The 14521-nt window shown below is 35.6% G+C and overlaps 1 protein-coding gene across 1 annotated transcript; it reads left to right on the forward strand.

Moving 5' to 3' along the window:
• The first annotated feature begins 245 nt into the window (after positions 1-245).
• Positions 246-9034, forward strand: LOC18427947 (biotin carboxyl carrier protein of acetyl-CoA carboxylase, chloroplastic). Its single transcript, XM_011622779.3, has 8 exons — positions 246-389; positions 866-1043; positions 3107-3154; positions 3281-3444; positions 5844-6174; positions 6411-6482; positions 8560-8625; positions 8736-9034. The coding sequence occupies exons 2-8, from the start codon at positions 894-896 to the stop codon at positions 8757-8759; spliced, it is 855 nt and encodes a 284-aa protein (XP_011621081.1). The 5' UTR covers positions 246-389; positions 866-893; the 3' UTR covers positions 8760-9034.
• Positions 9035-14521: the final 5487 nt, after the last annotated feature.

The following is a 14521-nucleotide window of genomic DNA, read 5'->3' on the forward strand; positions in this document are numbered from 1 at the left end:
GATGGACGATTTTTAAGACTTAAAATCTTTATTTTTTTACATATTTAGCCATCTCGATATTGAGGGCATTGTTATCATTTTCTCACTTGTATGAGTGTAAATTTCTCTATTATTAGCACCAAAATAAACTAGCCTAGAGCAGAGGGTATTATAGTCATTTTTCTCCTACAAATCCTCTCAAAAAGTGCAGGGCCCATTTTAGCCTCGCTGGCATCAAATCTGTGTTTACTCCTCCTCCAAGGAGAGGGCGTAAATGACGATGAAGCTCTCCCCCCTCTCTCTTTCTCTCCTCGGTTTCATCGCTCAAAACTAACCCTAATACCATTTATAAACCTCGACCCCAACCCTAATTCCTATGCCATTGCCAATCCTCTGTCTGCAAGTCCAAGGTTTTCTCTGCTACTTCTCTCTGAGCCTCCTCATTTTGGGGGATTCTGAGCGGTTAAGGCTTGAATTCTGCTTTCGGCTTTGGATTAGATGATTCCTCTGAATTTTTATTGAAATTGAGAAATTTTCTCGTGAATCTTGGTTAGCTTGTGATTAGAGTAACTGTTCACTCGATTTTGATAGAAATTTAAAAAATTTAGCGTGAGCCCCTTGGTTTTTGGCTCCGCTTTCAGTGATTTTATCTGCATTTTGATCGAAGGTCTGGAAATTTAGGCTGGACTTCTGGATTAGATTCGATCCTGGTGATTTTTTTGCATTTTGGACGAACTCTGGTGATTTATGCTTTATTCATAGCTTGATTCCAGTGATCTTATCCGCATTTAATTGGAACTTGAGCTGTTTACGTTTGAGTCCACGTTTTCTCTTGCGTTCTGCATTAGACAAGAACCTAGGATCAAAACTCAAATCTCAGTTTTAGCTTTGATTTCGAGGATATATCCGTGGCCATGGCATCTTCACTCCCTGCAACATCAGCTGGTGCATCAGGAATTGCTTCTTTTGCTTCTGAGAAGCCACAGAAGCATCAACAAAAGGTTCAAGGCAATGCGTCATTTCCGGCATCTTTGAAAAATAGGCCTTCTTTGCTTCGATATAGCGTGAGTTTTTGTTTTTTTTTCTTTTTTCGGTTTTGCTCTTCTTTTTTTCCCCTTTTCTTTGCCTTGACGGATTGTGGCACATGATGTAAGAAATTGAGAATTGGAATTGATCTCATGAAATGGTGCCTTTTTCTTCTCTCAGATTAGCTTATTTGATAGTTAATGGCGAGCATGTCTCAAACTAAGGATTTTAATGTTGCATTTTCTTGTTAATGTTCATTGCGTTCATATAAGAAAACTGGAAATTGCAATTGATCTCATGAAAGTTTGCATTTTTCTTACTTCATAGAATGTATATTTTATTACTTAAACATGGTTCGAAGTAAGAATTTATCGTTGCATGTGATGATTAATGTTTCATTAATTTCATGTAATTGTACGTGGCTTTTATTTTCGAGTTTCTGTGTTCTTAGATCTGTGTCAGGAAAGTTTGTTAAAACTAGAACTACGATCAAATTGACTTAGTTCACCTTTGTTCTCAATTTGTATTCTCTTTAATGTAGAAAATGTGGTTGTGTTTGAAACAAAGCACGTTGGTTGTCTACTGCAAGTTTATAAATAATTTAAATTCCTTTTTTTTATATTTTTAGGTAAATTCTAAAACATGTTGATAACTTGGAACTTGGATGTTATAATTTTTGTGCTCTTTCTGTCTTTTTTCTTTTTTCTTTTTTTTTCTTTTTTTGAGAACCCCTGATTTGTTTTTATTGGTCAATGCATGTCTTGTTGGCAAGTCTTTTTCATTTACATTATGGATTTTGCAGAATACGAAAGAATTTAGAACAAATACAAATCCTTGTATTTTTTATTTTTTTTGGGAAATTTCATTGATATATCCTGATGTTTGTCCGGTAGGCAGTCCCATGTTTATTATCATCTTCTTTTACCACAACCTACTGATGATTATTTTCAAACACTTTCATATCATTTCACCAGTAATATTTTCATTCTGTGGTTTTTATTAATCACAAAATTTTAGGGAACTTATTTATTTTTCAGGGATTGGTAAGTGTTTGCTATGCTATTGTTTCAATGAATGGGTATCATTATCTAAATTTATGTTTCTTTTTTTAGGTAAATAAATGTGAGAACCATACAATCTAATAAGTTTTAGAAGCAGAATTTCCGCGGTTAAGAAATATCCTTTTTGTTTTTTGTAGTTATGTTTTTTTTTTTCCCCTTTTCTATTTATGCTTACAACTGTTGTTATTCTCTTTATGCAGTGGAAGAGAAGAAAGGGAAATGCATTGCCTTTCGTTTTCCTTTTCTTTTTTCTTTTGCCAAATATTAAATTCTAATAGTTTCACATACGCTAAAAATAGGCAGCCCGCATGTCAGGTGCTCGGTAAATGGATATACGAAAATGGGATGTATACAGTCCCCATCATCAGTGTCTCTTTTTTTTATCTAATTCTTTTATTTTTATTTTTTAACTTATATGTTCATTCAAATCATGTCATTTTAATTGCTTTCATTGTTACGCAGCTGACAAAACTTACTAAGTTGCAACAATTCTGTCCATTTAAGCAATTAACTGATTTATTTATTAGCGCACCAGCTTCTTGCTTTTGGTCTTTTGGAGTCCAACAATGTGCTTATTTGATAATCAGCTGCTGATTTACTTTTGCTTATTGTTGCATTATTTTATGCTTGGTGCAGTAGCAACTATCATGTCATATATAGGAAGGATGTGGATTGATTTAATCCCCCATTTTTTCTAGTGGCCTTTTCTGTTAGAAAAATAAAAAGTTCAAAGAAAAGGTACCCAGTTAGATCCAACTACTCTGAGATAGTTGGGTATATTAACTGCACTACACTTTTTGGGTTTGGTATTGCTTTCTTCCTCATTCTAACCCGAAATCCTAGTTTCAGGTTCCATTGAAATCAAAGCAACCATCTAGTCCATTTTAGTAACACTGGTTCCTATCCAGCCTGATGCTGTCTTTTTCTCTTGCTTTTGGATCCTGCTAATGGAGAACAATGTGCCTTTCTTTCGTGGCTTAAACATCTTGAATGCTATTCTTCTATAGGTTCTCATTGCTAAACCTTCATTGCCTATGTAGGGACCAAATAGGATCCTGTCAACTGTTTGGAGAGCCCAACTAAATGAGGTAATTCCTGAACATAATGTTGGTCTTTTTTCGTATATTATGTTTCTTGGTTGTATTGAGTTCCCAAAAGGAAAAAGAAATAAAGATTCATCTTTGCTTGTTGAGCTTTTCTTCACCATATGCAAGGTTGCTGTTGAAGCTTCGAATGCTGTGCCAACCACCTCCAAGAAGTCAGATTCGCCATTGCCTAAAGATGAAGACATCAAGCCAGCTGAGGAGACTAGTCCAAAGAAAACAGTCTCTGAGGCCTCCATAAACGCTTTTATGGCTGAAGTGGCAAACCTTGTGAAGTGAGTACATTCGAAAACATATCCTATATTGGGTCTTAATCCATTTGGTTGAATAGAATATGCTGCAATAATCATTTGATATAGTTGAAAATGTCTTTTCAAGATTGCCCCATGCCAAACCTGAAAAGATATAATGGCCGTCCATTTGTTGAACATTATGTGTGGAATATTGGTGGGAATCAACTGAATTTCATCTGTTTCTTTGCTAGAATCAATCAAAATCAAATAATCTAGTTTCTTCTTCTAATAAGGCAATAATTGAATATTTTGCTTTGGACTTTTTTCCAGAATCAATAACTTTTATTTCTAAATTATATTTAAATATTCAGAATTTGATATTTGGATAATGGCATTGTTGGCTTTCCTTATATCTCAATTATTTGTTATCCTAATATGAGATTTTTTTGTATATGTTTGATTGTTTACTTGTATTTTAAAAATTTATAAATTTGAAACTTTAACTGTTGCTATCAAAACTATAATTTATTGGTCTAAGCAAGTGCATAGATCTTTAGACTTGTCCTTTCTTTCCAAATTAACCAACCATCCTCCAACTGCCTCCCTCCACTATCGTTATATTGCACTTGGCTTCCTGCTCCCCTCCATTGAAGCTTTCATCTCGATTTTCTTGTATGAGTTCATGGGATTTGAAGGGCATAGAAAACCAAAACTCGAACTGCATAGAATTTGTGAAACAGATAAAATGCAGAAAGTATAGCTACTTGCAATCCCCCCACGAAGTCTCAATATCCTTATGATGACTAGCATCTGTTTTTCACAAGTACCAAAATATACTAATGACTCTAGATCACCTAATAGATCTAACACTGTTTTTCAATGATCCAAAAGAATGAGCGGAAAAGATAGATATATTCAGTTACTCAGGTGGGGTAAACTATGCCAAAGACAACAAGCGCTTCTCATTTCGGTAAAAGGAGGGTTTTGCAGATATCTAACAATCATAGATCTTAAAATAGTAAATAAATAAGTTTGCTTTATTATTTTCACTGTTTCACACACTGAAAAAAGTATGGATAACCCAGTAGATCCACATTAGAGGATTCCCAATTACAGGGTAATGAAACATCTTGCTTTATTGATCATTTCAACTTGCATTGATACCTACATTTATACCCATAGATAGAAATGGGTTTTTCACACGCACACAAAAAAAAGGTTACAATGTACAGGTTGCAAATAAAAACCATGAAAATGATATTTTGAGCCAAAAAACTCACTGTGAAGAAGCCCCTGATCTGAAGGCATTCATGGAGTGAGTGTAAAGTATTGAAAAGAGACATTCTTCCTTTCAGAAGAACGCCATCTATAGATTTTCTTATGTCGAGAAGGGTGCACTAATGTGGGTTAAGAGAGAGAAAAGAGAAAGGTCCTAGAGCTTTAATTATTGAGTTGTCACTCAACATAATATTGAGCCCAATACAATCTGATTTCACCTAGCATCTTCTTCTTCTCTCTCTAGAGCTGAAAAATCATAAAAGTAAACTTCCATCAAAATTGGAAGGGCCAGCGGAAAAAATGGAGATTTAAGAGGGAGAACTCCATGCCCTAGCTACCAGCAACACTGCCATTCTAGAAGCTTTCCTTATCAACAAAACCCTAAACCTTCTTTATTGTAGATCTTAAAAAAGACGAGCAAGTTCTTTTGCTTCAGGTCCTATAATCTTTTATTGGTGAGGTCTCGCAAGAGAAAGAAAGGCGCAACACCATCATTGTTGAAGCTTCCCCTTATCGCCAAACCCTAAAATTTTCATTTGTTGTAGAAGAAAAGTAGGTTCTTTACTTCAGCTCCCAGAAATCGTTTTTTGGTGAGATTTGGCAATAAGGAGAGAGAGGGACAGGCAAGGTGCCCTAGCGGTGTGCAGTGGGGGTTGGTTTCCTAGCATGATCGCTGTCAAGACCAGGGAGGGGAGGGTATGAGGAATCCAAATTAATTCATGTTGGACTCAGTAACTGAGAAACCGAATCCCTCAAAATTCAATTCACTTGAATTTTGTGGGATTTAGATAATAGGGGGTTATCCCAATTTTGGGTGAGAAGATTCTAGCCAGTCAAACATGGTTTTTGGCCTTTGAAAGATCATGATGACTATAAATCTCATATTATCCTTAAATATCAGGATCATGAGTGGTTGTCAAACATACCCTAAGAGATTTGGGTCTAAACTCTAAATTCAAGTCCCTCTTTTTCTTTTTATTTCTTAATTTAAGATACTTCACTGAGACCAGCCAAAGATTCGGTCCACAACCTGGAATTTTGGCTTCAGTCCCACCAACCAAAACAAGAAGTTTCAGACATACATTAACACGAATGTTCACTTTATGAATTTTTCATAATTCACCATTATGTGAACAATTGTGTTGAAATATCTGATTTTGCAGACTTGTAGACTCAAGAGACATCATGGAACTGCAAATGAAGCAACTCGATTGTGAGCTTACAATAAGGAAGAAAGAAGCTTTGCCTCAGCCACCACCGGCTCCTGCTCCAGTTATGATGCATTCTCCTACTCAATACATGATTCCCCAACAGATGCCACCTTCTCAGCCTGCTCCTCCTCCTCCTGTGCCTGCTAGTCCTGCTTCTTCCTCTGGTTCAGCCCTTGCACTTCCTGTTCCTTCTGGTAAGAGCAGTAAATCACCACCACTTAAGTCTCCAATGGCCGGGACATTTTACCAGAATCCTGCACCTGGAGAACCTCCTTTTGTGAAGGTAATTTCTGTTGGGTTTTCAATCTTTTGTGATATATATATATATATATATATATATATATATATATATATATATATATATATATATATATAAAGAGAGAGAGAGAGAGAGAGAGAGAGAGAGAGAGAGAGAGAGAGAGAGAGATGTGTGGTCGGTTCAGGTGGCAGTTGGTTAATGGAAGAACTTTAATTGGATCGGCTTTCTGGTGACTGTGTGTGTATGTTTGTCTCCTTTAGGTTGGGGATAAAATTCAGAAAGGGCAAGTTGTATGCATCATCGAAGCTATGAAACTAATGAATGAGATCGAAGTAAGCAGATTCTTCTCCTGCAACTCTATCCATGGTTATGTTATTGATTGAAAAAAAATGCTAGCATTGGACTAGGGTTGCTTATCGGGTCTGGGTTCCAACCCAGCAGGTTAGGTCTGGATCCAGAAGTAGGAACTCGAAATTGGTTCGGGCCTGCTCGGGTCCGGGTATAGGTTGACCCAACCCTGATCCGACCTGTTTGCAGCCCTACAATTGATTACTCAGTGCTCCGCTCTCTATGTAAACTTGAATTGAGCGGTCAGGAAAAAAGTATTACATGCATTGTATACTTAAAATTTTGGAAGCATATGGAACAAAAATAACTATGAAGATACTGCTTGATAACCGAACATAAAAGTATCAGACAAACATTAAAAATAAATCTGATATGGAAGAAAGCAATCTGAAATAAGTTTATAAATACCCACACAGAAAAATGTAACGACCACTATAAGCAAGACTTGTGAAATAGTAACTTCAGAAATACGAGAGAAAAGACAAGAAACAGAAAATCCCTTAGAGAAAAAGGAAAATAATTCAAACTTGATTAAGAATCAATAATAACTTAAAGGAAAAGCTTTATGTAAGGTTGCAACCTTAAATGATAAAAGTAGGATGCACCTCAAAAAGGCAGTAGAAAAATTTGTTCTGAAGTTGGAAAACCATCTAATCAATCATCTCGACCTTGAGATGTATGGATATAAAGAAAAAAATTAGCGCATGTTAGTTATTTGGTTCAAGATTTTCAAAGCTTATAGATATGCTCGATTTGTATAATTTTTGGTATCGTCAATTTATACATAGGGTTAGTGCAAATTTTCAAGTCATCATAAGGTTTCTGACACTGAAACTACATCTTAAAACAAAATTTAGAAGCGCGAATTAGAAGTGCGACTTACTTATAAAGTATAAGGAGGCCACCTTGTGTAAACCTCACCCTCACTTAAAAAGGAGTGTGCAAAACAATAATAATTTGTTTTATACAAATTCCCTTAATCCCAATATCATCAGAAATAAAGTAATTGATGTGCTCTCTAAGAACATTATTTCCTATTTAACATAGGAAATTCACATTTTCTCATATCTCTTAGTGCCGCTGCATTATTTCATTTTGACACATATTATGCACCTATCCATGTGTCTGTGTATGTGTATATATGAATGAATATATGTGTGTGCATGCATGGGTATGCCTGTCAGTTTATCTTCTTGCACGCACATATATATGTACATATTGATGTATGTGCATGTGCACGTGTTGGTGTATATTTATGTGTGTGTACGAACGTGCGTGTGTATCTATGTCAGTGTGTAGTAATTGTGTCCACATGCATTGCACATGTATGTATGGACTACATGTATATGTGTGTATATGCATGTACGGGAATTCAGCTGTGAACTAGCATCTTGCACCTGCACGGTGTCATTCCATGCAGGAACTTCCGAAGATGACACTTACCTTGGAAACCACAACCATTTTTTTTTTTAATTAATTTCAATTTAAAACCATAACCAAATGTTAAGAAGTGTGTGAATGAGAGAGAGGCTAAAAATATCTCTTATTCTTTTTCAACCTTTTTTTATGTTTAGTAGGTACATACATCGTCTTATCTCTATTAAAAAAGTTTATATAATGTTGCATCTTTACTTGTAGAATGTTGCAGTAATCTACAATGTTTGTTTATATAAGGTTGTAACTTTATTTGTAGAAGGTTGCAGTAATCTACACTGTTTATTTTTGGATGGTGTATATTTGATAATATCTTTAAGACATGCTACTTTTTGATATTTTCTTAAAAGAAGTGTCAAAGGTGTAGAACATCACAAATCTTACTTCAACAAGGTTGCCACATTTTACAAGCCTCACCCATTTTCTATTGATAGATTATTGTATTTCTACTACAGTTGTATTCTAATTTTTGTGATGGTGGGCTGAGAGAGAGAGAGAGAGATGTTAACCAAAGTTTATTTTATATTTTAAATGTTAAACCATTTACCGAAGTTAACTACTGATATTAAGAAGTGTGCTGAGAGAGAGAGAGTGGATATGCGTTCATGAGTTTTGGTGATTTTGCAGGCTGATCAATCGGGAACTGTTGTGGAGATCATTGCTCAGGATGGGAAGCCTGTAAGCGTTGACACGGTAATCTCTCTCTCTCTCTCTCTCTCTCTCTCTCTCTCTCCTTTTTCCGTTTTTTACCTCTTTTACTCTCTCCCCTAAAATTTTTTCCATTCTTTTTTCCTGCATTGCAGCCTCTCTTTATCATTGAGCCATAAAGACCTTGCCCTTCTATCATTCCATGTAAGTTGAGAAAGCATTGATCTTCTTTTATATTTCTTTTAGAAGTGAAGATTTTAGGTTTTAGTAATCCTTCTTCATTAAATTGAATCATTATATTTGTAGTAATATCAGTGGTCATCAACTAGAGTATCTTGAGTTTTTTTCAAATCTCTTATTGTAATGTCTTGTCTTAGAATTTTCGGATTCTCCAACGAGCAATCCAATTCCATATGTATTGGTGAAACTCTGCCATTAAATGTTTTTTTCTCCAGCTCTCTCTCTCTCTCTCTCTCAAACACACACACATATGCTCAATTTGATTTTTATTAGAGAATTCATCTGCTAATTGTGTTTCCTTGAGAGATCTCTTTCTCAAATTGAGGGCATCAGCAACGGCCATGTACGCATTTGATTAGGGGCACCAGCCAGACTTGAAATTTGGACTCGGATCTACATTTTTATCTTGTAAGGTCTAGAATTTGGCAGTTATTAAGCCACTTAATACTAATTAATATTTAAAATTTCTAAGCAATGTTATCATATTCGCTTCGGAGTCGGTTTGGTGAGAAAAAGAATCAATTCGGTGCTTTGGCCTATTCGAGGGAAGACTTTGAACTTTTCGGCCCAAAACTGACTGAAGCTGTCGAAGCTGACAAGCAGCAGAACAAGGTAAGGCTTCGCTTCGGTCTAGGCCTAAAATCCAAAGGCTTCAGTTTGACAACAGGTTTATGGTTTCTGAATTTGTTTAGTCTGAATCACAAGTTGGTTTGGGTATTGAAGTAGATTACATTTGATGCCCCTGCCCGCCTCTTTGCATGCATTCTTAGTTTGTGGAATACCCGTGTATTTACTATCATTAAAAACATGCAAAGATACTTCTAAAGAGTCTCTATCCCTCAGCATATGTTACTTGGACACTAATCCATGGGTCATGCCCGATACGGATACATGTATTGGCTATAAAAATATTAAGTTTGGTCGAAAATTCAGCCACCTGGCCATCTAGGCGAAAACGCTTAGGCAGGGCCAGAGCAGGTGCCCTCTGTATCCTTGCTTCTAGGCGGTTGCTTAGGTAGCTCCTTGGAGCAACATGGCAGAGGGCGGAAAAATGGTTTAAGCTGGGGGGTGTTTTTTGGATTTTTTTTTTTTTAGTCCTAGAAAGAGAATAAGGACGATGTCCCACTATGTGGATTTGAGAGAGAGAGAGGATGATGTCCAACTGTGATTGATTGTGTTAGAGAGAGAGGATGATGTCCAACTGTGATTGATTGCGCCACTACATTCACAGTTTGGGGAAAGAGAGATGCACCACTACGCCTGCGTTTAGAGGCTGAGAGATGGCGCTCCATTTATCGGTAATGTTATATATCGGTAATGAATAACAGTATTTCGTTTATGACTTTATCATCGTTCAAAGTTTATAACACGGTTATAAATATTTGATAGTATTTGAATATTTAATATATTTTTTTACATGTGATAATGATCTGAAATTTTGTAGATGCGTGCCTTTTAGTGAGATGCATATGAATAAAATATAAAACAAATAATTTGATTGATAAAAATTACATAAATGCTCTTATAAAATTTTAGAGGTAATTTTATCATTTTATTTTATGACTATTATTTGTTTTATATTTTATTTTGGTGCAACTTGATCATATATACACACGTTTTAAATTTTAGATAAATCTGATTAGTATAAAAATTAAAATACTATTGAAAATATTATATATATATATATATGGAAAAAGTTTATATAAGGATACAATTTTATATTGTAGAACTATAGATGCACTTCAAAAATCTATCGGAAAAAGTAGTTTTAATGTTGAAAAACCCGTTGATTGATCATCTTGACATCGAGATATATGACCATGAAAAATAAAAAGATTTCAAGTACTAGAAGTAGTGCATTTTACAACATATTTTCTATACCGTCCATTTTCAAGATTTTCATATGTTTATAGATCTACTTGATTTTAACCATTTTTTAAATTTAAAATTTTATAATTAGATATAAAAATAGATTTTGAGATAATCTTAAGAACATCTTACATCAAAATTATATACCATAATAAAATTTGAAGGTGCACTTTACCTCTACAGCTACGGATGCATATGTATGCCAACTACACTATATATATATATATATATATATATATATATATATATATATATATATATATATATATATATATATATATATATATATAAAGAATCCAACTTTTTCCTTTAAAATTAAAGCGAGAACGCATTGGGGGCGCCTGCGGGACGTCCTGGTTGAAAGCCAAAATGGCTTGTGGGTAGAAAATTTATGAAACTTTCGAGCAAAAACGTTTTAACCGAATCTGTGAACTTATGAAAATTTTGTTAATCGTAATTTTGCGCTATTGCCGACACCTTTGAATATGAATTAGCAGAAAAGCTTGGCTTTTGGGAGAGAGACTATTGCGGTCAACTTTGAATATGAATTAGCTGAAAAGCTTGGCTTTTGAGAGAAAGAGAAACCCACCTCCGTCTTCTTCAACCTTTACATTGTTTAAGGAAAACAGAGATGCAAGATATCAGACAATACTTTATTTTATTTTTAGATTTTGAAAAGGCGTTGAAAAGTGTCTCGACGTCTAAAGTGCCTTGATGTGTCAACTAAGTGTAAAAAATATAAACACATTTGCCCATGTCAGCTTCAAAAACCACTAACTAATTAAAAAACGGGTAAAGGCTGTCATCCCAACTAAATTACCCAAAAAAACAAAAAAAAAAAGCAACGATCTAATAAACAGTTGTATCATAGTATAATGCAACGACACTTCTAACAAACCATGTTTATAGTATTTATACAATCCAAAATTTTACGCACACTCGCTCTTCATCTCAATAATCAGTCCCAAAAAAACAAAAATTCAATTTGAATCCTAAATATGGTCAAAATGAGTCCCCTCCAAAAATGAATCTAGACCATTCATTTGGTGAATTTCAAGATCTTGACCTTTATAAACTCCAAATCATTTTTTTTTTGTTAACTTTGTTTATCTAATGATAATAAAACCATCCAAAAAAAATGGGAAATGAAAAATCATTCTAAAACATAGATCTAAACATCTCACAAAAATGAACGGCCTATGTTAATTGGGGTAAGAAAAAACTTTCTAAATTGTGTTTTCAATTTTTTTCATTTTTTGTGATCATTCATTAGAATAAAAATAATGTATATTTTAAATTTTAGATCAAACAAATGACCATAACATGGTTTTTGAAGGTTGCTGCATCATATTACTATGTAACTGTTGCATGAAATTAGTGCCCAGAAAAAAAAAATATTAATAAGATAGGTATTTGCATTGAGTTATGCATGGATGCGGTGAGTGTGAAGCTGTGCATTTATGCTAAAAAAAGACTAAAACCGCACCTTTCAAGCCCTGCGAACATAGTTATACCATTCATTGCACAGAGGGCACCCATCTCACAAATATAGGGCCTTTGGCCTAGACATGTCTTTTTTCGCCTGGGCCAAATTTTCATCATCAGAAGCTCAGGCCATCAAACTAGAGGCTTTGCATTCGCTGTTGCCTCTGGATCCACTATCTCTATCTCCTTCCTTTGATGCTCCTCAAAGCAAAGGTTCCACAAAGTACCACTGGGAGTGTATCTTACTACATGGCAGCTTTTGCGCCTTAAAGATCCTGATTCGTGCGAAGTCTTTCACTCACTCCAAGACAAGACAAAACACAGCAGATATGCTTCCTAAAGAATTTTGAGAGGGAAAGGAACTTTTGAAAAAGTACTTGCGTCCTCACCTTTCAATGTGGTAGTGGTAGTTTTTTTATTGTATATATAATAGCGATATAATGGTATATTTGACACTTTACTATTTGTTATATATAATATACATTTTCTCGAAAAGGCAAAAAACAATATTTTTATTGTTGCCTTTTCAAAACTAGGATTCTTGAATTTTGTTTTTGTTACTTCTGTCTCTAAGCCATAAAGCTCATCAGAGTCCTTCAATAAGCCATAAATAAAGCTCATCAAAGTCCTTCAATAACCTTCACCCATATATCGCAGACCCTGGGGTGCTCCAGCAGTGATCTTCATTCAAATGGGCTGAATCACAGCAATGTGCTCCTATTCTCGGGTCCTTCAAATGAAAGGTCTTTGAATGAGAGCAATGAAACTTGATTCTTGGAGAGAAGAAATCGGAATGACAGTGTGCGACGAGAATAAATATCAGTCAATGCGTGAGGGAACATACCCTCGAAGGATTTCGTAGTCTACATGCCGAGATGATATTAAGGGTTGAGTCTCCTGAGGGACTATTGATCTCTTCTTTTGGATGGTTTATGCTTAACAATTTTACAATATACGCTGAGAAGGTGTCGAATTGGTGGCCACTGCCAGTAATCTTATTGCGGTCCCTTTGTATACTCCCCATTGGGACAGCAAGAACATAGCAAGGTGCATCCGGTGTTTTAAAAACAAGGATTTCCATTCCGGATCGCAGATTCGCATGCAAAATCAATCAGAACCAAACCTGTTCCCGAATGCTATGAGGCCTGTTTCGCCCTAAATCCCCCCCCCGCTTTTCATTTTATCTAAGGTTGTCCATCGTTCTCCACAATCCCCACCCAATCAACCACTATTTTAATTTTTATCTTATTTCATTTATTTTTAATTTTTTTAAATCACCGATCCAGATGATCTACAAACGATCCAGATCGCCGAACCAACCAATTGAGAACAAGATTAGGGGTGGACAATCCGCCACACCATTCCGCTTTTTTAAACACTACATCTACAAACCCTCCTTCCCTCACCGATCCAGACGATCTAAATTGTAAAACCTACTGTGCAAAACCAATCTTTTGAATTCATTCTCCCTCCCTCCCTGAGGCAAGACCTACTGAATTGTAAAACCAGTCTTTTGAATTCATGGTCACTGAATATAAGTAATCTTTCAGCCTGAATTTCTTAAATCTCTCTTTTAATGGATTCTCTATTTCAATCTCAATTCTACTGGTTTATGGCCTGAAAAACATTCGGTATCTCTACCTTACCTGCCAAACTCATGAACCTCCCAAGCCTTAGAGATCTTCGGATTGGTTCAATTCCAGAACAGCTCAGTTCCATTTCCAATTTTCAAATACTAGAGATTTTTGAAAACCCCCATTTAAAAGGACCAATCCCTGTTACCTAGGCCAGTTGCGACGGCAAAGACCGCCCATGGTTGTCAAATGAATTCTTATTTGGCTTCCTAGGTTTTCTCAACTCAATACCACTGCAAATAGAATAACTGGTGAGATCTTTACATATTTCCTTACAAACATGACGGAGCCTAACAGCCTACAACTATAGGATAACTTCTTCATAGGAAAAACCCACCTAAAAATGGTCATCACTAGCATCATCATCATCATCATCATCCAAGCATCATCCCAATTATTTGGGGTCAGCTACAAGAATCATGTTTCGCATTCCACTCTATCAAGTGGCATACCCTCAGTTAGACAGTAAATCACCATTTCCCTTTTCATTAGGTCCGTCCATGTCTTTTAAGGCCTTCTCCTTGCCCTTTTAGAGCCTTCTAATTGAACCAAATCACACCTCCTAATCGGTGTTGTTCTAAATCTACCCTATATATTTGGGAACAAGATCGCAGGTTTCATATCCCCTTGAATTTGGCACATGAAAGAACTAGCGGAATTCTCTCTGAAATGAAATCCTTCTCACGGATCCCATACCTTCTTCTACTGGGAAC

The sequence above is a fragment of the Amborella trichopoda genome, chromosome 10 (assembly GCF_054954075.1).
Source record: "Amborella trichopoda isolate Santa Cruz 75 chromosome 10, AtrichopodaSantaCruz75HAP2 v2.0, whole genome shotgun sequence".
NCBI lineage: Eukaryota > Viridiplantae > Streptophyta > Magnoliopsida > Amborellales > Amborellaceae > Amborella > Amborella trichopoda.

Bases quoted from the DNA above. Each gene is read 5' to 3' on its own strand.
- LOC18427947 (XM_011622779.3), top strand. From the start codon at position 894: ATGGCATCTTCACTCCCTGCAACATCAGCTGGTGCATCAGGAATTGCT. The intron at 3,445-5,843 runs GTGAGTACATTC...CTGATTTTGCAG, and splicing joins GAAGTGGCAAACCTTGTGAA to ACTTGTAGACTCAAGAGACA. The intron at 6,483-8,559 runs GTAAGCAGATTC...GTGATTTTGCAG, and splicing joins AACTAATGAATGAGATCGAA to GCTGATCAATCGGGAACTGT.